Source organism: Papio anubis, chromosome 14 (genome assembly GCF_008728515.1).
Source record: "Papio anubis isolate 15944 chromosome 14, Panubis1.0, whole genome shotgun sequence".
NCBI lineage: Eukaryota > Metazoa > Chordata > Mammalia > Primates > Cercopithecidae > Papio > Papio anubis.
In genome coordinates this window covers 68573209-68591936 of record NC_044989.1, presented here as the reverse complement: position 1 = coordinate 68591936, position 18728 = coordinate 68573209, and the positions used below count along the sequence as shown (strand labels likewise).

Here is an 18728-nt window from a genome sequence, read left to right as displayed (position 1 = left end):
GCTCACTGCAACCTCTGCTTCCAAGGTTCAAGTGATTCTCCTGCCTCAGCCTCCTGAGTAGCTGGGATTGCAGGTGCCTGCCACCATGCCCGGCTAATTTTCAGTAGAACCCAGCATTTCCTGCATATTGGCCAGGCTGGTTTCGGCTCAGCCCTCCGGTGATCACCGCCTCCGCCTCCCAGTACTGGGATTACAGGCGGGAGCCACTGCACCCAGCCCTTTATAACTTTTTTTTTTTTTTTTTTTGGTGAGGTCTTGCTCTGCCCGCCCAGGCTGGAGTGCAATGTGGCGGATCTGAGCTCACTGCAGCTCCGCCTCCGGGTTCCGCGCCATTCTCACCTCCCGACCTCCTGTGAGTAGCTGGCACTACAGGTGCCCGCCACCGCGCCCGGCTAGTTTTTTTTTTTGTATTTTTTGGTAGAGACGGGGTTTCACCGTGTCAGCCAGGATGGTCTCGATCTCCTGACCTCGTGATCCGCCCGTCTCGGCCTCCCAAAGTGCTGGGATTACAGGCTTGAGCCACCGCGCCCGGCCATCCCTTTATAACTTTTTAAGTCGGATATTGTAAGTCCTTCACCATTGTTGTTCTTTTTCATTCAGATCCGTTGGCTCTTAGGTTCTTTGCATCTCCATATGGATTTTAGAATTAGTTTATTGATTTCTATAAAATATTCTGCTGGGATTTTTATTGGGATTGTCTTCTATATGCAGATCATTATGGGAAGAATTGCCATCTTAACAACATTGAGCCTTCTCATCTATTAACAAATATAGCTGGATTTTCTTAGATCTTTCTCAGCTATGTCTTATAGTCTTCTCCCTGCACATCTCTTATTAACTATTTCTAAGTATTTTGTATTTTTGATGATTTTGTAAATGGAAGTGTATTCTGAATTTCGTTTTCCATTTGTTTCCAGAACATGAAATATATTTAACTTTTGTATATTGACCTTTTATCTTGCCATCTTGCTTAATTCATTTATTAGCTTTGATAGCTTTTTAGTAATTTGCTTAGGATTTATGTACATACACAATTATGTCATCTGCAACTAAAGGCAATTTATTCCTTTTCAATCTGTATACCTTTTGTTTCTTTTGTCTTGCCTTTTGTATTTGTGCAGATGTCTTTATCTTGTTCTAATCTTAGGGAGAATCTTATTACATATAACACTTTTTGAAGAATTTTTGTAGATAACCTTTTATAGAGTGAGAAATATTCCTAGTTTGCTGAGTTACTCTTGTTTTATCAAAAATGGGTGTTGGAATTTGTCAGATGCTTTTATTGTATCTGTTTGGTTGACCGTGTGGTTTTTTTCTTTTTTCTCTGTTAATGTTGTGAATCACATTAGTTTTGAATATTAAACCAACCTTCCATTGCTGGAATAATCCTCAGTTGGTCATGATGTTTATTTTTGGATTCAATTTGCTAAGATATTCTGAAGGATTTTTACATTATTGGTCATAGAGAAACATTAGATATAGTTTTCTTTTTGTTGTTGTTGTTTTTTGTTTTGAGACGGAGTCTCGCACTGTTGCCTAGGCTGGAGCGTGGTGGTGTGATCTCAGCTCACTGCAACTTCCACCTCCCAGGTTCAAGCGATTCTTCGGCCTCAGCATCCCGAGTTGCTGGGATTGTACAGATGCCTACCATCATGCTCAGCTAATTTTTGTATTCTTTGTAGAGACGGGTTTCACCATGTTGGCCAGGCTGGTCTTGAACTCCTGACCTTAAGTGATACGCCTGCCTTGGCCCCCCAAGTGTTAGGATTATAGGCGTGAGCCACCATGCCCGGCCATAGTTTTCTTTTTTTGTGATATTGTCTGATTTTGGCATCACAGTAATGCTGGCTTCATAAAATGAGTTCAGGACAGTACCCTTCCTTTCTGCTTTCTGAAAGAATTTGTGTAGGATTGGTATGTTTTTAGACTTCATCTTTCTGATGAATTGGCTCTTTCTAGCATTATGAAATGTATAATTCTCAAAATGTTTGCTTTTAAATCTGCCTTTTTGCTATTTCTTATTTTTCTTATTTGCTTTTTGTTTCTTTGTCCTATTTGTCTGCCTTTTTTTGGATTATTTTTTCTGATTGTATTAGTCAGGGTTCTCCAGAGAAATAACCAGAGATACATATGTCTAGAAAGAGATTTATTGTATGATACTGCCTCACATGATTATAGAGGCTAAGAAGTTCTGCTCCTGCTGTCTGTAAGCTGGAGACCCAGGAAAGCTGGTGCTGTAGCTTGAAGTCGTGAGAGCTAAAGAACTGATGGTGTAAATTCTAGTCTGAGTCTGAAGGCCTGAGAACCAGGAGCATTGAGGGAAGGAAAAGCTTGACTTTGCAGCTCAGGCAGTGAGGCAGAGAACTAATTCAATCTTCTGCCTTTTTGTTCTATTCAGGTGCTGGACAGATAGGATGTTATCCAATCAGTTTTACTTAGTTCACCAGTTCAGATGCTAATCTCTTCCACAAGCACCCTAGCAGACTCTCACTCAGAAATAATGTTTAGCTGGATAGCTGAGCATCCCTTGGCCCAGTTAGGTTGACACAAAATTAACCATCACAGTGATACCATTTTATTTTGTCTCCTTTTTAAAGCTGTTCTAGAGTTTACAATATACATCTTTAACATACCATGCTTTACTTCAAATAATGGTACGGTGTTTCTCTTACAGTGTAAGATCCTGACAACAGCATGCATTCGTTTTTTCGCTGCCCTTTTGTGCTGTTATATGTTCACTTTATATACCCCGCAACACATTATTTTTGCTTTTAAATAGTCATATTTTAAAGACATTTAAAAATGAGAAAAATGTCTTTTATACTTACCGTTTACCATTTCTGATATTCTTCATTTCTTTGTCTAGATCCAGCTTTCCATCTGGTATCATTTTTCTTCTGCCTGAAGAATTTTCTTTTGACTTTTTTTTTGTAGTGAATATATGTTGGAGCCTAATGTTTCCTTTCAGTTTTTGTTTCTGGAAGAAGCATTTGCCATAATGTTTGAAAGATGTTTTTGCTGGATATAAAAACTGAATGGTTTTTTTTTTTTTTTAACACTTTTAAACAGATTCCATTGTTTCCTGTCCTTGGTGTATCTAAAAAGAAATACGCTGTAGTAATTTTGTTATATGTATGTAGTTAATCTTTTTTCCTCTCTGATTATATTTAGGATTTTCTGTGTCACAGCAATTTATTATGTGTGTGTGTGTTTTTTGTTTTATGTTTCTTCTACTTAGAGTTCATTGAAGTTCTTGGATTTGGGGATTTAAAGTTTTCATCAAATTTGGAAGATTTGGAGCCATTATTTCTTTAAACAGCAAGTAAAACATTTTATTGACATGAAATTCACATAACAAAATCATTTTAAAAGTAAACAGTTCAGTGACATTTATTTATTTATTTATTTATTTATTTACTTACTTACTTACTAAGTCTTGCTTGGTTGCTCAGGCTGGAATGCAGTGGTGCGCTCATGGCTCACTGCACCCTTGACCTCCCAGGCTCAAGCAGTCATCCCATAATACCCTCCTGAGTAGCTGAGACTACAGGCATATGCCAACATGCCTGGCTCATATTTTTGTTTTTGTTTTTGAGGTGGAGTCTCGCTTTGTTGCCCAAGCTGGAGTGCAGTGGTACGATCTCTGCTCACTGCAGCTTCCACCTCCCCGGTTCAAGTGATTCTCCTGCCCCAGCCTCTCGAGTAGCTGGGATTACAGGCACCCGCCACCATGCCCAGCTAATTTTTGTATTTTTAGTAGAGATGAGGTTTCACCGTGTTGACCAGGCTGGTCTTGAACTCCTGACCTCAAGTGATCTGCCCACCTCGGCCTCCCAGTGTGGTGGGATTACAGACATGAGCCACCACGCCCAGCCTTTTTTGTATTTTTTTTTAGAGATAGTATTTTGCCATGTTACCCAGGCTGGCATTTAGTACATTTATAATGTAGTACAACCACCACCTCTGTGTTGTTTGAAAATATTTTCATCACCCTAAAAGGAAACACCATAGCCAAAAAGTAATAGTTCACCATTCCTCCTCCCCCAGCAACTGGCACCCACCAGTCTCTACATTCTGTTTCTGTGTATTTTCTTTTTCAGTATATTTCATATAAATGGGATCATAAAATATGTGGTCTTTTGTTTTTGGCTTTTACTTACATGATTTTGAGGTTCATCCATTTTGTAGCATCCTATTATGTTTTATATTGGATGTCATACATTGCGAATTTTATGCTGTTGTGCTAGATTTTGTTTTATTCCTTTAAAGAATGTAAGAGTTTGTTTTGTCATCTGCTTAAATTACTGAGACCCAAATTTGATCTGAGACTTGTTTTCTGTCTTTCTTAAGGTAAGTTCGGAACAGCCTTTAATTCATGGCCAATGTAGTCGTTCTGAGGACTGGACCCAATTCCCTGTGTATTTAAAAGTTTCTCCATTGTGGCTTATGGGATCATGAACTATTCCTAGCTCTGCACAAACTCCCAAAAGTTACTCAACCTGCTACTAGTTCTTTTCCTGGACTTGGGAAGTTTCCTCTCAGACTTAAGCAGAGACTGGAGGAGACTTTTATGCAGATCTCCAAAGGTCTCTCATGCGTCTCCCTTTTCTAAAGTACTCTTCCTCATAAGTCTAACCTCCTTGGCCTTACGAAGTTCATGTATCTCTGACTTCTCAATTCAGCAGTGTCTTGGGACTGTGTTTCTGTTCCCCGTTCCTGTGCTGCAACCTGGAAACTTTCTCCAGATAGTAAGCTGGGACATAGATCCTAAGGGCTTACCTCTTTTGTTATGTAGGTGATCACAGGTAATGCCTGATGAATGTTGTTTGATAAAATTTTTCTGATTTAGTAGTTTTTTAAACACTGGTCGAGTGGTTCATGTAGCATTTCTCCTTCATAGGCAGATGTTACTAAATTTTTAAATCAGTATAGTGTAAGGAAAGTCTATCTTGAACTTAAGGCAAGTGGATTTATTTAAGGACCTCATCATCGAGTGATCTTGTCAATAACTTGGTCATGTGGGATGATGTTTGAATTCTTCAAGCTTTCTTATATAAACTTAAAACATGTTAGCTTTAGAACTTTTTTTATATTTAGATGTAATTTTATGGTTTTTTTTTTTTCAGTTGAGTGGTTCTCTTAGAAGTAAATGTCAGTACCTTATTGGGTATATCTCTCTCAGTATCTATCATTATTTTGGTATTTCCCAATCCTGGACTGGAGCTATCGGCTAGAAATTCACTGCAGAATTAATTTACCTTCAGAAATGCTATTTTTTCCAGTTAAGTCTGATATAATAATTTACAAACTGATGTGTATTTTTTGTTTAAATGTAATTATGCATTAGATTCAGGGATCAATAAACTATAGCCCGCACGCCAAACCTGAATGAAACAATTACTGATAAATGTAATACCCCCAGCTAGTAGCTTAAGAAGCTGACCATGAGGGGGTGGGGAGAGGAGTATAAAGGGGAATGTCCAAGACTCCTTTTTTTACTAATGACTAAGCATGAGGAAGACTGAACATGGAACAAAATTATGTTGACCATATTGACAAAATTATCTTTATATTGCCATGTTTTGCTTTGGTTTCCTTTTTTAAATGGAAGGTAAACTATGAAGACATTCTTGCTGTAAAAGTTCGAACAATACAGAATATGGAGTAAAAAGTGGGGAATGTAGGGTAGAGATGGTGGTGCGGCTTGGGAGAGTGACTACAGAGATATGAGTTGTCTTAATTAAAGGATTTTACTTAGCTTTCTAAAAAGTATTGGTTTTTATTGTGAAGGCAGTGGGAGCTATTGAATTTTAGCAGGGATGTGATGTGGTCAGTTTGGGACAGATTGTGGTTGCAATAATGTTTTGGATATATGGATTCCAAGTTTAGGAGCATGACGAGTTATTCCTTGTTAATGGGAAAGTCCTTAGGAGCCCTGGCCTGGTTGGTTCTTAGGTCTTGTGGACGTTGTCTAGTTGGGAGTGATACAGATAAATAGGTGAGATAGATGGTATCGTTTACAAAGAATTGATAACACTCTAAAGGTTAGTGGGCTGGAGAAAAAAGGAGCTAGTTTTAAAATCCTGCTTGAAACTACCATATAACTACTTTTTACCTTCACTTATAAAACAGTAATGATACTTTTTTTTTTTTTTTTTAAAAACCTTACAGTGACAGTGCAAAATTTAGTAAATAAAATACCGGTATGCTTTTGAGAGTCTTGCAAGAAACATACTTAACTTTAAGGTAGAGTGGAATAAGGAAAACAAAAAAAGCATTAAAAAAAAAATTAAGCAAGACTATGTAAGGCAGTAAAGATAAGAATCATGGTAAGAATATTAAGATCAATTAAGTAATGTGCAAAATAAGCAGAAACCCATTTCTATTCATTAATATCAAGCTTTATTAATGTTTGCTTTCTTTTATCCTTACTTTAACATACATTTGATATTTAAAGTGACCTAATATTACCAGTTATGGAAAATTGCAATTATCTGCTATAACTTGCAAGAAAAAGACTAGCTGCTGGTACCATGTCAGTTAATTGAATGCGGTAACTTACTGATTAGACTTTAGGTTTACATAGGATTAAAGGTATGTTGTGGAGTTTAAAAGCCAGCCACACTAAAAAAAAAAAATTTAGGTTTTCAATAGCTTCTGTAGATATATATTTAAATATGCCAGTGTTAATTGTACACTTGAATTAATAGCAACTGTATACTTATTGCTATTGAATTGCTAGGCAGGGTCAAGGTTAGAATATAGGATGCTTGGTATTCAATTTATCACTGAACTTTAAAAATTTAACTTATGTTACTTTAAATTCTATAGACGATTTTAAAGATCTTAATGATTCTACTTCTGAATCTATTACACTACTTGGGATTTTTACTGTTTTAGATTTAGAAGTACTTTTGATTCCACTGCTAATCAAATGGTGTGATCTTCCAGCAGATATTTGACCTCCCTGGGCCCAGTTCTCAGAGTCGTTAAATGTAGGCATTGACCCAGGTCTCTAGTTTTTCTAGAACACTTTTCCTTAAGTATATTTCACGTAAAATCCTAGTATAGAAAACGGATAGGTTTACTTTTTTTATATATATAAATTAGGAGTTCAGATAAATTAAGTTATGGTCTATTCATGAAATAAGACTTTGTATGAAAAGAGAAATTTGAAATGGTTTTCAAGTGGCTGGCTATCAAGTTAGACTCACCTTTCCATTAATATTTTTCTTATTTTAGTTGCTCAGCATATAGAAAATTACGTTTCAATACAGGGAAAAATGGTAACAGATTTCTGTTTTTTTCTTTTTAACAGCTCATTTTGCAGTCTCAGGAAACTCTTCAGTTAGAGTTGGCAAGGGAATCTTTGTTCTAAGCTCTACCGCAAAATCAATTCACCCAGCAAGACAAGTTGGAGCATTGACAGTCCCTAATGTGTTCAAATTTGGCATATAACATATTTAGGGTGTTAGAAAATATTTAAAACATATTGCAATCAATTGTTTGCGTAAATCCTAAGTGACAGAGCCATAAATCAGAACAGTTTGATTCAAGAACTCTTTCTACAGTATTATTATTTGTTTTCTTACTTATTTTTTAAAGATATAAAGGTAATTTATAGATGTCATGTTATTAGTTTATGGCTTATTTCCCTATGTTTTTGACTTAAAATATTTAGGTTTAATATTTTAAAGAAATTTGTGCCTATTTTATGACTAATTATTTCTTTTTTTCCCTCCTCCCCCAGGGAAATGAGGCAAGTTATCCTTTGGAAATGTGCTCACACTGTAAGTCATATTCTTGTTTTCAAGAGTTACTTTTATTCACTCATCTCTGTCTCTGCGCGTTTGTGTGTGTGTGTATATCATATACTTCTGTAATGTATATTTACTTACCTTTGTAGCAATGTTAGCCCTTAGCTATTTAAAATGGATAGTGAATTTGACACACAGTCTTTTTATGTTACCAAAGTAGGAATATTTTTAAATAGACTTGTTTATTACTAATATCTACACTGTGCTATAGTTATAAATAAACCCCAAAATCTCAGTGTCTTTAACAGAAGTTTTTCAAGTGAAGTTTCAAAGCAGATTTGTAGGAATTCTTCTCTTTGATGACTCAGTGATCCAGGCTCCCTTGTCTTGGAATGCCACCATCTCTAATGCATGTTCCCAACATCAGTGAGGAAGAGGGAAATCCAAGGACCTGTAGGCAGTGCTTTTATCTGTCTCGGCCCAGAGGTGATTTGTATCAGCTGTGCTCATATTTCATATTTATAGGCCAGAGCTAGTTATGCAGCACCACCAAACTGCCCCTGTTTGGGGCTGAAAAGTACAGCTTTCCGTATTTTCTGGAAGGAGAGACAGACAAGGCACACAGCATTCATTAAGTCCTTTTTTTTTTTTTTCACTTTTTATTTTTTGAACAAATAGAATCACTAAGTTTTTTGTTTTTTACATTTTAGGGAGGGGTGGGGGTGATTCTTTCTTTGAAAAGCAAACTTTCAGAATAAAAGTCTGTGTGTAAAGCCTTTTTCTGATGTTTAAAATGTCTTATTTTTAAATTTGAAAAAGGTCTTTTAATGTATACCTTTGATAGAAGTTTAATATTTGAAAGATTGGATGTTAATTTAGAATTAATTTGCTTGTATTAATATTCCAGTAACCCCTTTTTTTTTTAAAAAAAAAAACGACTTAGGCTAGACCAGTGGTCTGGTTACTTACCATATCCAATTTGATTGTAGCCTGTTAATGGGATGTTGTATCAAGGGCATGTTCATTTTGCCGTCCCTTTAAAAAATACAAGATCGTCCCTCTATGGTTTTCTATTACAATATAAATTTATTTTATTTTGTTACTGTTAGCTCTTAGGGTTAAGAATTAAGTCTAAAAAACCACTAATTGATGTATAAAACAACATTTATTCTTACAGTGTATTTTATTTATATTTTAGTATTTACTAATACAAAATAAGGACTTAGTAATTCTTAAGTCCTTGTTTACACTGTTCATATACATTGTAGTTTTATTTATTTAGCCCCATCTATTCTTTCCCCACCCGCTTTCCCCTCCATCTTTGAATCCTAATTTCTTTATATCCTCTGAGCAACTTCATTCCCTTAATTTGGTTGTCTTCTGTACTCTCCCATTGTAGTATGTTTGTTGGTGTGGAAACCAGAGTTTCATGTTATATTACCGAAGGTATTCAATACTATTTAAACTTTCTGGTATTTTAGAAACTAAAACTCACAAGTACATATCTCAGATTCCTTTGCAGTCAGAATTCTTAATGTTACTTTATTTCTGCCACAGATATACTCGTGAGATATGGAAGGTAGAAGTGAATTAGAATTTGTTATTTTCCTATTTTTATTGTTTCTGCTGGTAGGATTCTGGTTGTGATTTGGATTTGTGTGGTGTGTGCAATGCTCTGGAGCCAGAAGCTTTCAGATTTACTATGCAGCTTCCTTATGGACAGGGAATACAGGTTGAGTATTCCTTATCCAAAAATCTTGAGACCATAAATGTTTTGGGTTTTGAATTTTGGGGGTTTTGGAAAACAGGTGTACCTCTTTTTTTAAAGTTTTATTTTAGGTTCATGGGTATGTGCAGGTTTGTTATATGGATAAACTGTGTGTCACGGGGATTTGGTATACAGATTATTTTGCCACCAGGTAATAAGCATAGTAGCTGATAGGTCATTTTTTCATCCTCTCCCTCCTCCCACCCTCCACTGTCAAGTAGGCCTTGATGTCTGTTGTTCCCATCTTTGTGTCCACCTGTTCTCGTTGTTGAGATCCCACTTACAAGTGAGAACATGCAGTATTTGGATTTCTATTCGTGTGTTTGCTTAGGATAATGGTTTCCAGCTGCATCCGTGTTGCTGCAAAAGACACGATCTTGTGTCTTTATGGCTGCGTAGTATACTATGTTGTATATGTACCTCATTTTCTTTATCCAGTCTACTCTTCATGGGCATTTAGGTTTATTCCATGTCTTTGCTATTGTGAATAATAAATTGTGAATAGTGTAAATATATGTGTCCATGTGTCTTTACGGCAGAATGATTTATATTCATTTGGATATATACCCAGTAATGGGATTGCTGGGTCAAATGGTAATTTTTTTAAGTTCTTTGAGGAATAGCTGCACTGCTTCCCACAACGGCTGAACTAATTTACATTCTCACCAGTAGTGTATAAGCGTTCCCTTTTGTCTGCATCCTGGCTGGCATCTGTTACTTTTTGATGTTTTAGTAATAGCCGTTCTGACTGGTGTGAGACAGTATCTAATTGTGGTTTTGATTTGCATTTCTCTAATGATGAGTGATGTTGAGATTTTTTTTCGTATGATTGTTGGCCACATGTATGCCTTCTTTTGAAATGTGTCTGTTCGTGTCCTTTGCCCACTTTTTGATGGGGTTATTTGTTTTTTTGCTTTTAGGTTTAAGTTCCTTAGAGATTCTGGATATTAGATCTTTGACAGATGCGTAGTTAGCAGATGTTTTCTCCCTTTCTGTAGGTCGTCTGTTTTACTCTGTTGATAGTTTCTTTGGCAGAAGCTCTTTAGTTTAATTAGGTCCAATTTGTCAGTTTTTGTCGTTGTTGCAATTGCTTTTGGTGACTTTGTCATGAAATTTTTGCCAGATCCTTTATCTAGAATGGTATTTTCTAGCTTATCTTCCAGGGTTTTTATAGTTTCAGGGTTTACATTTAAGTCTTTTATCTGTCTTGAGTTGATTTTTGTATGTGGCATAAGGAAGGCAGTTTCAATATTCTGCATATGGTTAGTCAGTTATCCCAGTTATCCCAGCACCACTTATTGAATGAGGGAGTTCTTTTTGCTTGTTTTTGTCAACTTTGTTGTAGGTGTGCAACATTACTTCTGGGCTCTCTATTCTGTTCCATTGGTCTGTGTATCTGTTTTTGTAACAGTACCATGCTGTTTTAGTTACTGTAGCCTTTGTAGGATAGCTTGAAATCAGGTAGTGTGATGTCTCCAGCTTTATTCTTTTTGCTTAGGATTGCCTTGGCTATTTTGGTTCCATACGGATTTTAAAATAGTTTTTTCTAATTCTGTGAAGAATGTCATTGGTAGTTAAATAGAAATAGCATTGAATTTGTCAATTGCTTTGGGTAGTATGCAGGTGTATCTCGTTTTATTATGCTTTGATTTATTGTACTTTGCAGCTAATTGTGTTTGTTACAAATTGAAGGTTTGTGGTAACGCTATGCCAAGCAAGTCTGTCTCTGCCATTTTCCCAGCAGCATGTTTTCACTTCCTGTCTGTGTCACATTTTGGTAATTTTTGCAGTATTTCATACTTTTTCATTATTATATCTGTATGGTGGTCTGTGGTTAGTGATCTAAAATGATTACAATGTTACTATTGTAATCATTTTGGGGCAGCATGAACAGTGTCCATGTAAGATGGTGAACTTAGTCCAGTTGTCTGTATTCTGACGGCTGCACTGACTGGCCATTCCCACAACTCTGTCCTTTTCCTCAGGCCTCCCTGTTCCTGAAGACAGCAGTATTGAAATTGGACTAGGCCGGGCGTGGTGGCTCAAGCCTGTAATCCCAGCACTTTGGGAGGCCGAGGCGGGCGGATCACGAGGTCAGGAGATCGAGACCATCCTGACGAACACGGTGAAACCCCGTCTCTACTAAAAAATACAAAAAAAACTAGCCGGGCGAGGTGGCGGGCGCCTGTAGTCCCAGCTATTCGGGAGGCTGAGGCAGGAGAATGGCGTAACCCAGGAGGCGGAGCTTGCAGTGAGCTGAGATCTGGCCACTGCACTCCAGCCTGGGCAACAGAGCCAGACTCCATCTCAAAAAAAAAAAAAAAAAAAAAAAAGAAATTGGACTAGTTAATAACCCTACACTGCCCTCTAATTGTTCAAGTGAGAAAGAATTAGATATGTTTAATTTTAAATCAGAAGTTAGAAATGATTAAGCATATTGAGGAAGGTGTGTCGAAAGCCCAGATAGGCCAAAAGCTAGGCCTCTTGTGCCACACAATTAGCCGAGATATGGATGCAAAGAAAAAGTTCTTAAAGGAAATTAATAGTGCTAACTCCAGTGAACAAATGAATGATAAGAAAATGAAACAGCCTTATTGCTGATATGGGTACAGTTTTATGGTCTGGATAGAAGGTCAAACCAGCCACAACATTCCCTTAAGCCAAAGCCTAGTGCAGAGCAAAGCCCTAACTCTTCAATTCTGTGAAGGCTGAGAGAGATGGGGAAGCTGCCGAAGGAAAGTTTGAAGCTAGCGGAGGTTGGTTCTTCAAGTATAAGGAGATAAGCCATCTCCATAACTTGCAAGTTCAAGCGGCAAGTGCTGATGCAGCAGGAAGTTATCCAGAAGATGAAGGTGGCACTGACTCTCGGGAACAGTGCAGCTGGTGACTTTAGGTTACGGCCAGTGCACAGTTATTCTGTAAATCATAGGACCTTAAGAATTATGGTAAATCTCCTCTGCCTGTGCTCTATAAATGGAACAACAAAGCCTAAATGGCAGCACAGCTGTTTACAGCATGGTTTACTGAATATTTTAAGCTCACTGTTGACACTTACCTCTCAGAAAAAAAGATTTCTTTCAAAGTAATCCTGCTCATTGACAATGCAGCGAGTCATCCAAGAGGTCTGATGGAAATGTACATAGAGAGTAACATTTTCATGCCTGCTAACACAACATCCATTTTGTAACCCATGGAGTAAAGAGTAATTTTGACTTTCAAGTCTTATTACTTAAGAAAAGCATTTTGTAAGGCTGTAGCTGTCTTTGATAGTCATTCCTCTGATGGATCTGGGCAAAGTAATTTAAAAACATTCTGGAAAGGGCCAGGCACAGTGGCTCACACCTGGAATCCCAGCACTTTAGGAGGCCAAGGTGGGCGGATCACCTGAGGTCAGGGGTTTGAGACCAGCCTGGCCAACATAATGAAACCCCGTCTCTACCAAAAATATGAAAGTTCGCCAGGCATGCTGGCATATGCCTGTAATCCCAGCTACTCAGGTGGCTGAGGCACGAGAATGGCTTGAACTCCTGAGGCAGAGGTTGCAGTGAACAGAGATCACCCCACTGCACTCCAGCCTGGATGACAGAGCGAGACCCTGTCTCCAAAAAAAAAAAACCTGGGAAGGATTCACTATTATAGATTTGCCATTGAGAACGTTCTTGATTCATGGGAAGTCACAAAATATCAGTATAAACAAGAGTTTGAAAGAAGCTGATTCCAGTTCTTATGGATGATTTTGAGGGGTTCAGGGCTTTCATGGAGGAAATAACTGCAGATGTCATAGAAGGGGCAGAAGAACTAGAATTAGAAGTGGAGCCTGAAAATGTGGCTGATTTGCTGCCATCTCATGATGGAACTTGAACTCATAGATGAGGAGTTGCTTTTTATGGGTGAGTGAAGAAAGTGGTTTCTTGATATGGAATCTACTGGTGAAGATGCTGTGAACATTGTTGAAATGACAACAAAGGATTTAGAATATTCCATAAACTTGGCTGATAAAGCAGCAGCAGGGTTTGAAAAGACTGACTCCAATTTTGAAAGAAGCTCTACTGTGGGTAAAATGCTGTCAAACAGCATTGTATGTTACAGAGAAATCTTTTATGAAAGGAATTGTCAAATGATGTGACAAAACTTTATTGCTGTCTTATTTTAAGAAATTGTCACAGCCACCCGATCAGCCCGTGGCCATCAGCATTGAAGCGAGACCTACCAACAGCAAAACGATTATAACTCGCTGAAAGCTCAGATGATCCTTAGCATTTTTTAGCAATAAAGTATTATTATTATTATTATTATTATTATTTTTTGGAGACAGAGTCTCGCTCTGTCGCCCAGGCTGGAGGGCAGTAGCGTGATCTCGGCTCACCGCAAGCTCCACCTCGCAGGTTCACGCCATTCTCCTGCCTCAGCCTCCTGAATAGCTGGGACCACAGGCGCCCGCCACCACACCCGGCTAATTTTTTTGTAGTTTTAGTAGAGACGAGGTTTCACCATGTTAACCAGGATGGTCTCGATCTCCTGACCTCGTGATCTGCCCATCTTAGCCTCCCAAAGTGCTGGGATTATAGGTGTGAGCCACCGTGCACGGCTGCAATAGAGTATTTTTAAATTAAGGTGTATATGTTGTTTTTTAGGCATAATGTTATTGCACACTTTGTAGACAACAGTAATATGTAAACATAACTTTTATATGCACTGGAAAACAAAAAAATTCATGTAGTTCACTTTATTCACTTTATTGTGGTGGTCTGGAAGCAAACTTAAAGTGTCTCTGAGGTATGCCTGTATTTGCATTATATATACTGACTGAGCATCCCAAATCTAAAAATTTGAAATCCAGAATGCTCCAAAAAGCATTTATTTTGCATGCCATGTCAACACTCAAAAAGTTTCATATTTCAGAACATTTTGGATTTCGGATGTTTAGATTTGGGATGGTCAAACCATATGTTTTTTGATGGCCTCGTTCTGTAGTGTAGTTTTGTGAATTGTTCCTAAAAGTTCAACCCAGACTCATTTTTTAGCCTCCTAACAATTTTTAGCATTGAAAAACAACCTTTGCTTCAACTACCTAGAGTTAGATTTTGTTGTCTGTTGAACCCACGAAAAATACAATTCCAGGAATGCTGTAGGCTGTACACTCTCAAAGTAATGGAAATCTGGATTGGTTATCTGACTTAGTCGGATTTGGAGATAATAATGATCCCATTATCATGAACAAATTGGAACATGAAATAACTTATTTTATGGTTACATAAAATAAAGTGCTTATTGAAGGCAGAACTTTGGTAGACCAAATTGCTATTGTAAAATATTTGGAAAATGAGGAGTATAAGGAGTGTGGATTGGCTGGTTACTTTTGGCTGTATTGGAGAACTTAAAGAAAATGACTTACTTAGAAGTTCTTGATTGAAGGACCAGTTAAGATGACCAGGGAGCTTAAAAATAATAAGATCTTTTGTGTGAAAGGACAATGGTTGGGAAAGAGGAGATTGTAAGAGTTGGAATAGAGGCCAATAGATTAAGATAACATGAGGTTCTAGAACTCCCACAACCATTCTGAGCCTTCCTTGCAAGCAGACATAGCCTCTTCAACCCCCGTTTCATGAGGCTGGTCTTGCCTTGCTTGAGGAGACCTCTTACCTTGAGATAAGATGTCACTCTGTTTTGTGTTAAGACCACTTTCCCATTGCTCATTATGTTTCAGCAATCTCCTTTTTTTCCCCAAAACACATGTCAATTCCTTTCATTCCTATTACCACCTTCGCTTGTTTATGAGTTTGGGTAGAGTGGTCTTTGGTCGGCTCTTTATTTGACTAACTTTATTCTCCTTCAGCTGTCAGGTATTAATAGTACCCTGATTTGTTTTTGTTGGGGCTTTTTTGTTGTGTCTGACAAACTTAGATAGAGGGAGTTTAAAACTCGACAGAGGGAGGCAAAGTCGGCCTCTGTTGCCCAGGCTGGAGTGCCGTGGCATAACCATGGTTCAGTGCAGCCTGGCTCACTGGGGCTCAAGCGATTCTGCTACCTCACTTCTGGAGTAGCTGGGACCACAGGCATGTACCACCACTCCTGGCTAAGCTTTTAAAAAATTTTTTTGTAGAGTCCAGGTTTTACGATGTTGCCCAGGCTTGTCTAAAACTTCTGGGCTCAAGCAGTCCATACACCTCAGCCTCCCAAAGTATTGGGATTGCAGGCATGAGCTACTATACCTGGCCTTTATTTTTTTTTTTTTTAATAGCAGTTAACATAAACTCAAATTATTGTTTATTATCTATTTTGTAACTTCCACAGTTTTTTAAACTAAAAAAAATGGTGGTATCTATGACCAGTTATCCATAATCTTTGCATCCCAATCACTATTTACATTTTATTTTGCTATTTCCTCCCAGACTTTTTTTTTAATGATTTTTTAAAAATTAAAAACAGTTTTTTTTTTAGAGTCTTGCTCTGTCACCTAGGCTGGAGGGCAGTGGTATGATCTCGGTTCACTGCAGCCTCCACCTCCTGGGTTCAAGCAATTCTTGTGTCTCAGCCTCCCAAGAAACTGGGATTACAGGTGAGCGCCATCACACCTGGCTAATTTTTGTATTTTTAGTAGAAATAGGTTTTCACCGTGTTGGTCAGGCTGGTCTCAAACTCCTGGCCTCAAACAGTCCACCTGCCTTGGCCTCCCAAAGTGCTGGGATTACAGGCATGAGCCACTGTGCCCAGCCTTTTTATGAATTTTTAATGTAATTAGGATCATATGAAGGCATGTATGTTTCTATTTTAAAACATGAAATAAAATGTTACATCTAGAATAGTGTTAGAATGGACCAAAACTAGACCTAATTACTACCCTCTAGACCAGGAATATTGGTAAACTGCTGCCTGCCAGCAGTTTTTATTACTAAAACATAGCCATTGGAACATAGCCATGCCCTTTTTTCTGTTTTCTGTGCTGCAGTGGCAGAGTTGAGTAATTGCTCAGAGACCATATGGTCAACAAAGCCTGAAAGATTTACCATCTGGCCTATTAGAAAAAAACTTATTGAACCCTCTTGTAGACTATAGTGGCCTTCTGGACTTGAGAACTATTTTTTGAGTCACTACTGCACTGCTAACTTATCTCCAGAATATGGTGAAGACAGAAGTTACAAACTGGTGCTTTGGGTGTTATGCACATCTATAATACTTGTCTCCGGTAAAGTCAGTGTGTCAGATTTTTTTTTTTTTTTTTTTGGTGGTGAGACAGAGTTTTGCTCTTGTTGCCCAGACTGGAGTGCAATGGTGCGGTCTCGGCTCACTGCCACCTCCACCTCCTGGGTTCAAGCAGTTCTCTCTCAGCCTCCCAAGTAGCTGGGATTGCAGGCAACCACCACCACGCCAGGCTAATTTTTGTATTTTTAGTAGAGATGAGGTTTCACCATGTTGGCCAGGCTTGTCTCGAACTCCTGATCCCAGGCGAGCCACCTGCCTCGGCCTCCTAAAATGCTGGCATTGCAGGTGTGAGCCATTGCGCCCTGCGATGAGTCTGTTTTATAGTTTCTCTAGAATGGAAAGAGTTCCACTCAAAATTGAGCTTCTGCTTACCGTTTAGTTTGAGCATGTGACGTGAATTATTCCTCCACTTGACAGTGGAAAGAAAGAGGTGCAGAGGTCTGTAATTAGCTATGCTTTAGGCTGCAATAGAGTTGGGATTGGTTGTTGCTAGCATAAACTCCAATGGGGATGAGGTACTAGGACATTAATTTTTTATTTCTCAGTCAAGGAACAGAGGTCTTGAGGGAACCATAGTTCCCAGATTCTTTTCTGCTCATTCTTTAAATCTGGGACTGAGGGCCAGAGAAAAATGTCCTAGGGCAAAAAGCAGATGGATATTCCTTACATACATCTGGGATGGCAAAAGTCACAGTTTTTTCTTTGTGTGGTAAGCATTTGAAATAGATTTCATACACTGTTAAAGCTGTCCTTTTCAGTTAATCCTCAGAACTTAGTAGTAAGTCTTCTTTCTTATCACTTTAATCCACACTTTGAAAACTGTTGAGCCTTGTCACTAAAGAGCTATACTTGTCATTGTTCACAGCCAGCTGTGAATCTGCCTAAATTATTTTGTCTGTTACATAGTTATTTTTTCCTGTTTGGTTCACTAGAATCTTATATGCTTTTTTATCATATTTTACTTATGATTTGGATCAATTTCCTCAAATGACCTTGTCCACATTAAAACTGCCACTTTCTTTGTTCACCCACACATTGTAGTTTTTTTTTTTTGTTTTTTTTTGCTTTTTTTTCCAAAACCTCTTTACTGTTGGAAGAGCTTAGTTTTATTTAGTTTTTTTTCTGTGAATAGTACTGTCATTTTATAAGATTGTTTAAATCAGTCCTTGACACACTTCACTATTTATACTTCCCTATTTAGGTTAATTCCTGTCGTGCCTTCTCATCCCTTTCATACCTAGCTCAAGCCAGTGTTCTCTGTTTGGCCTTGTTTAATTGCCCCAGCCCCAGTGTCCTCTCAGCTTTTCTTCTTTCAGTGTAAAGTTGTGCTGCTTTTTAAAAAAGTTAACAGGACTCTAAATTACGTGCTGTAACATACTGTATTCTTTCATGTGCCACACAGATAAGTAAGCACCTACCAAGTACTTACAGATTAGCCACTGGGAAAAAGGGAAATACATAGATTATTACAGTATGAGTAAACTATTATGAGAAATAAAAACACAGGTTCCAAGGAGGAAAAATTACCTTTAGTTAAGGAAATTAAGAAAAGCTTCGTGGAAGGGGTGACATTTGAAAGCCGCGTAGGATTAGAATGTGGATTAATTCTTTGACTGTGTAGTTATTTCTTTCAGTCTCTTTATATGTTATCCACATCATCAACATTCTACCCAAACTTACCTGCATTACCTGGTTTTAATAAATGATTTTGTTCCTAATGCTTGAGAAAACTAGGGACTAAGAAAACTTGGGGATGATTTAAGTGTTGGCCTCATTCCCCCCTCACCTCTGCCTGTCACAAGAGAAACTTGCCTGATCTCACATTTAATCTTAACCTCCTTTCCTTCAGTATCAGGCCTTCCCATTTTCATGGTTAGCCTTTGCTAACCATGTGCTTTTGATCTTGTGCCATCTCATCTCTAGGATCTTACTTTGTTAAATTCATCTTTATTTCCCCATATGTCTTCAGCTTCTTCCTCTCTTCAGTTTATAAACACAGT

The 18728-nt window shown here is 38.0% G+C and overlaps 1 protein-coding gene across 1 annotated transcript in view; it reads left to right on the top strand.

The window, feature by feature from the left end:
- The window catches only part of PPP3R1 (protein phosphatase 3 regulatory subunit B, alpha), a 73383-nt gene that overhangs the window by 27355 nt on the left and 27300 nt on the right, over positions 1-18728 (top strand). Inside the window, exon 2 of the mRNA XM_031655237.1 lies at positions 7751-7790. Coding sequence (XP_031511097.1) covers positions 7751-7790 — 40 coding nt within the window. The remainder of the gene's footprint in view (positions 1-7750; positions 7791-18728) is intronic.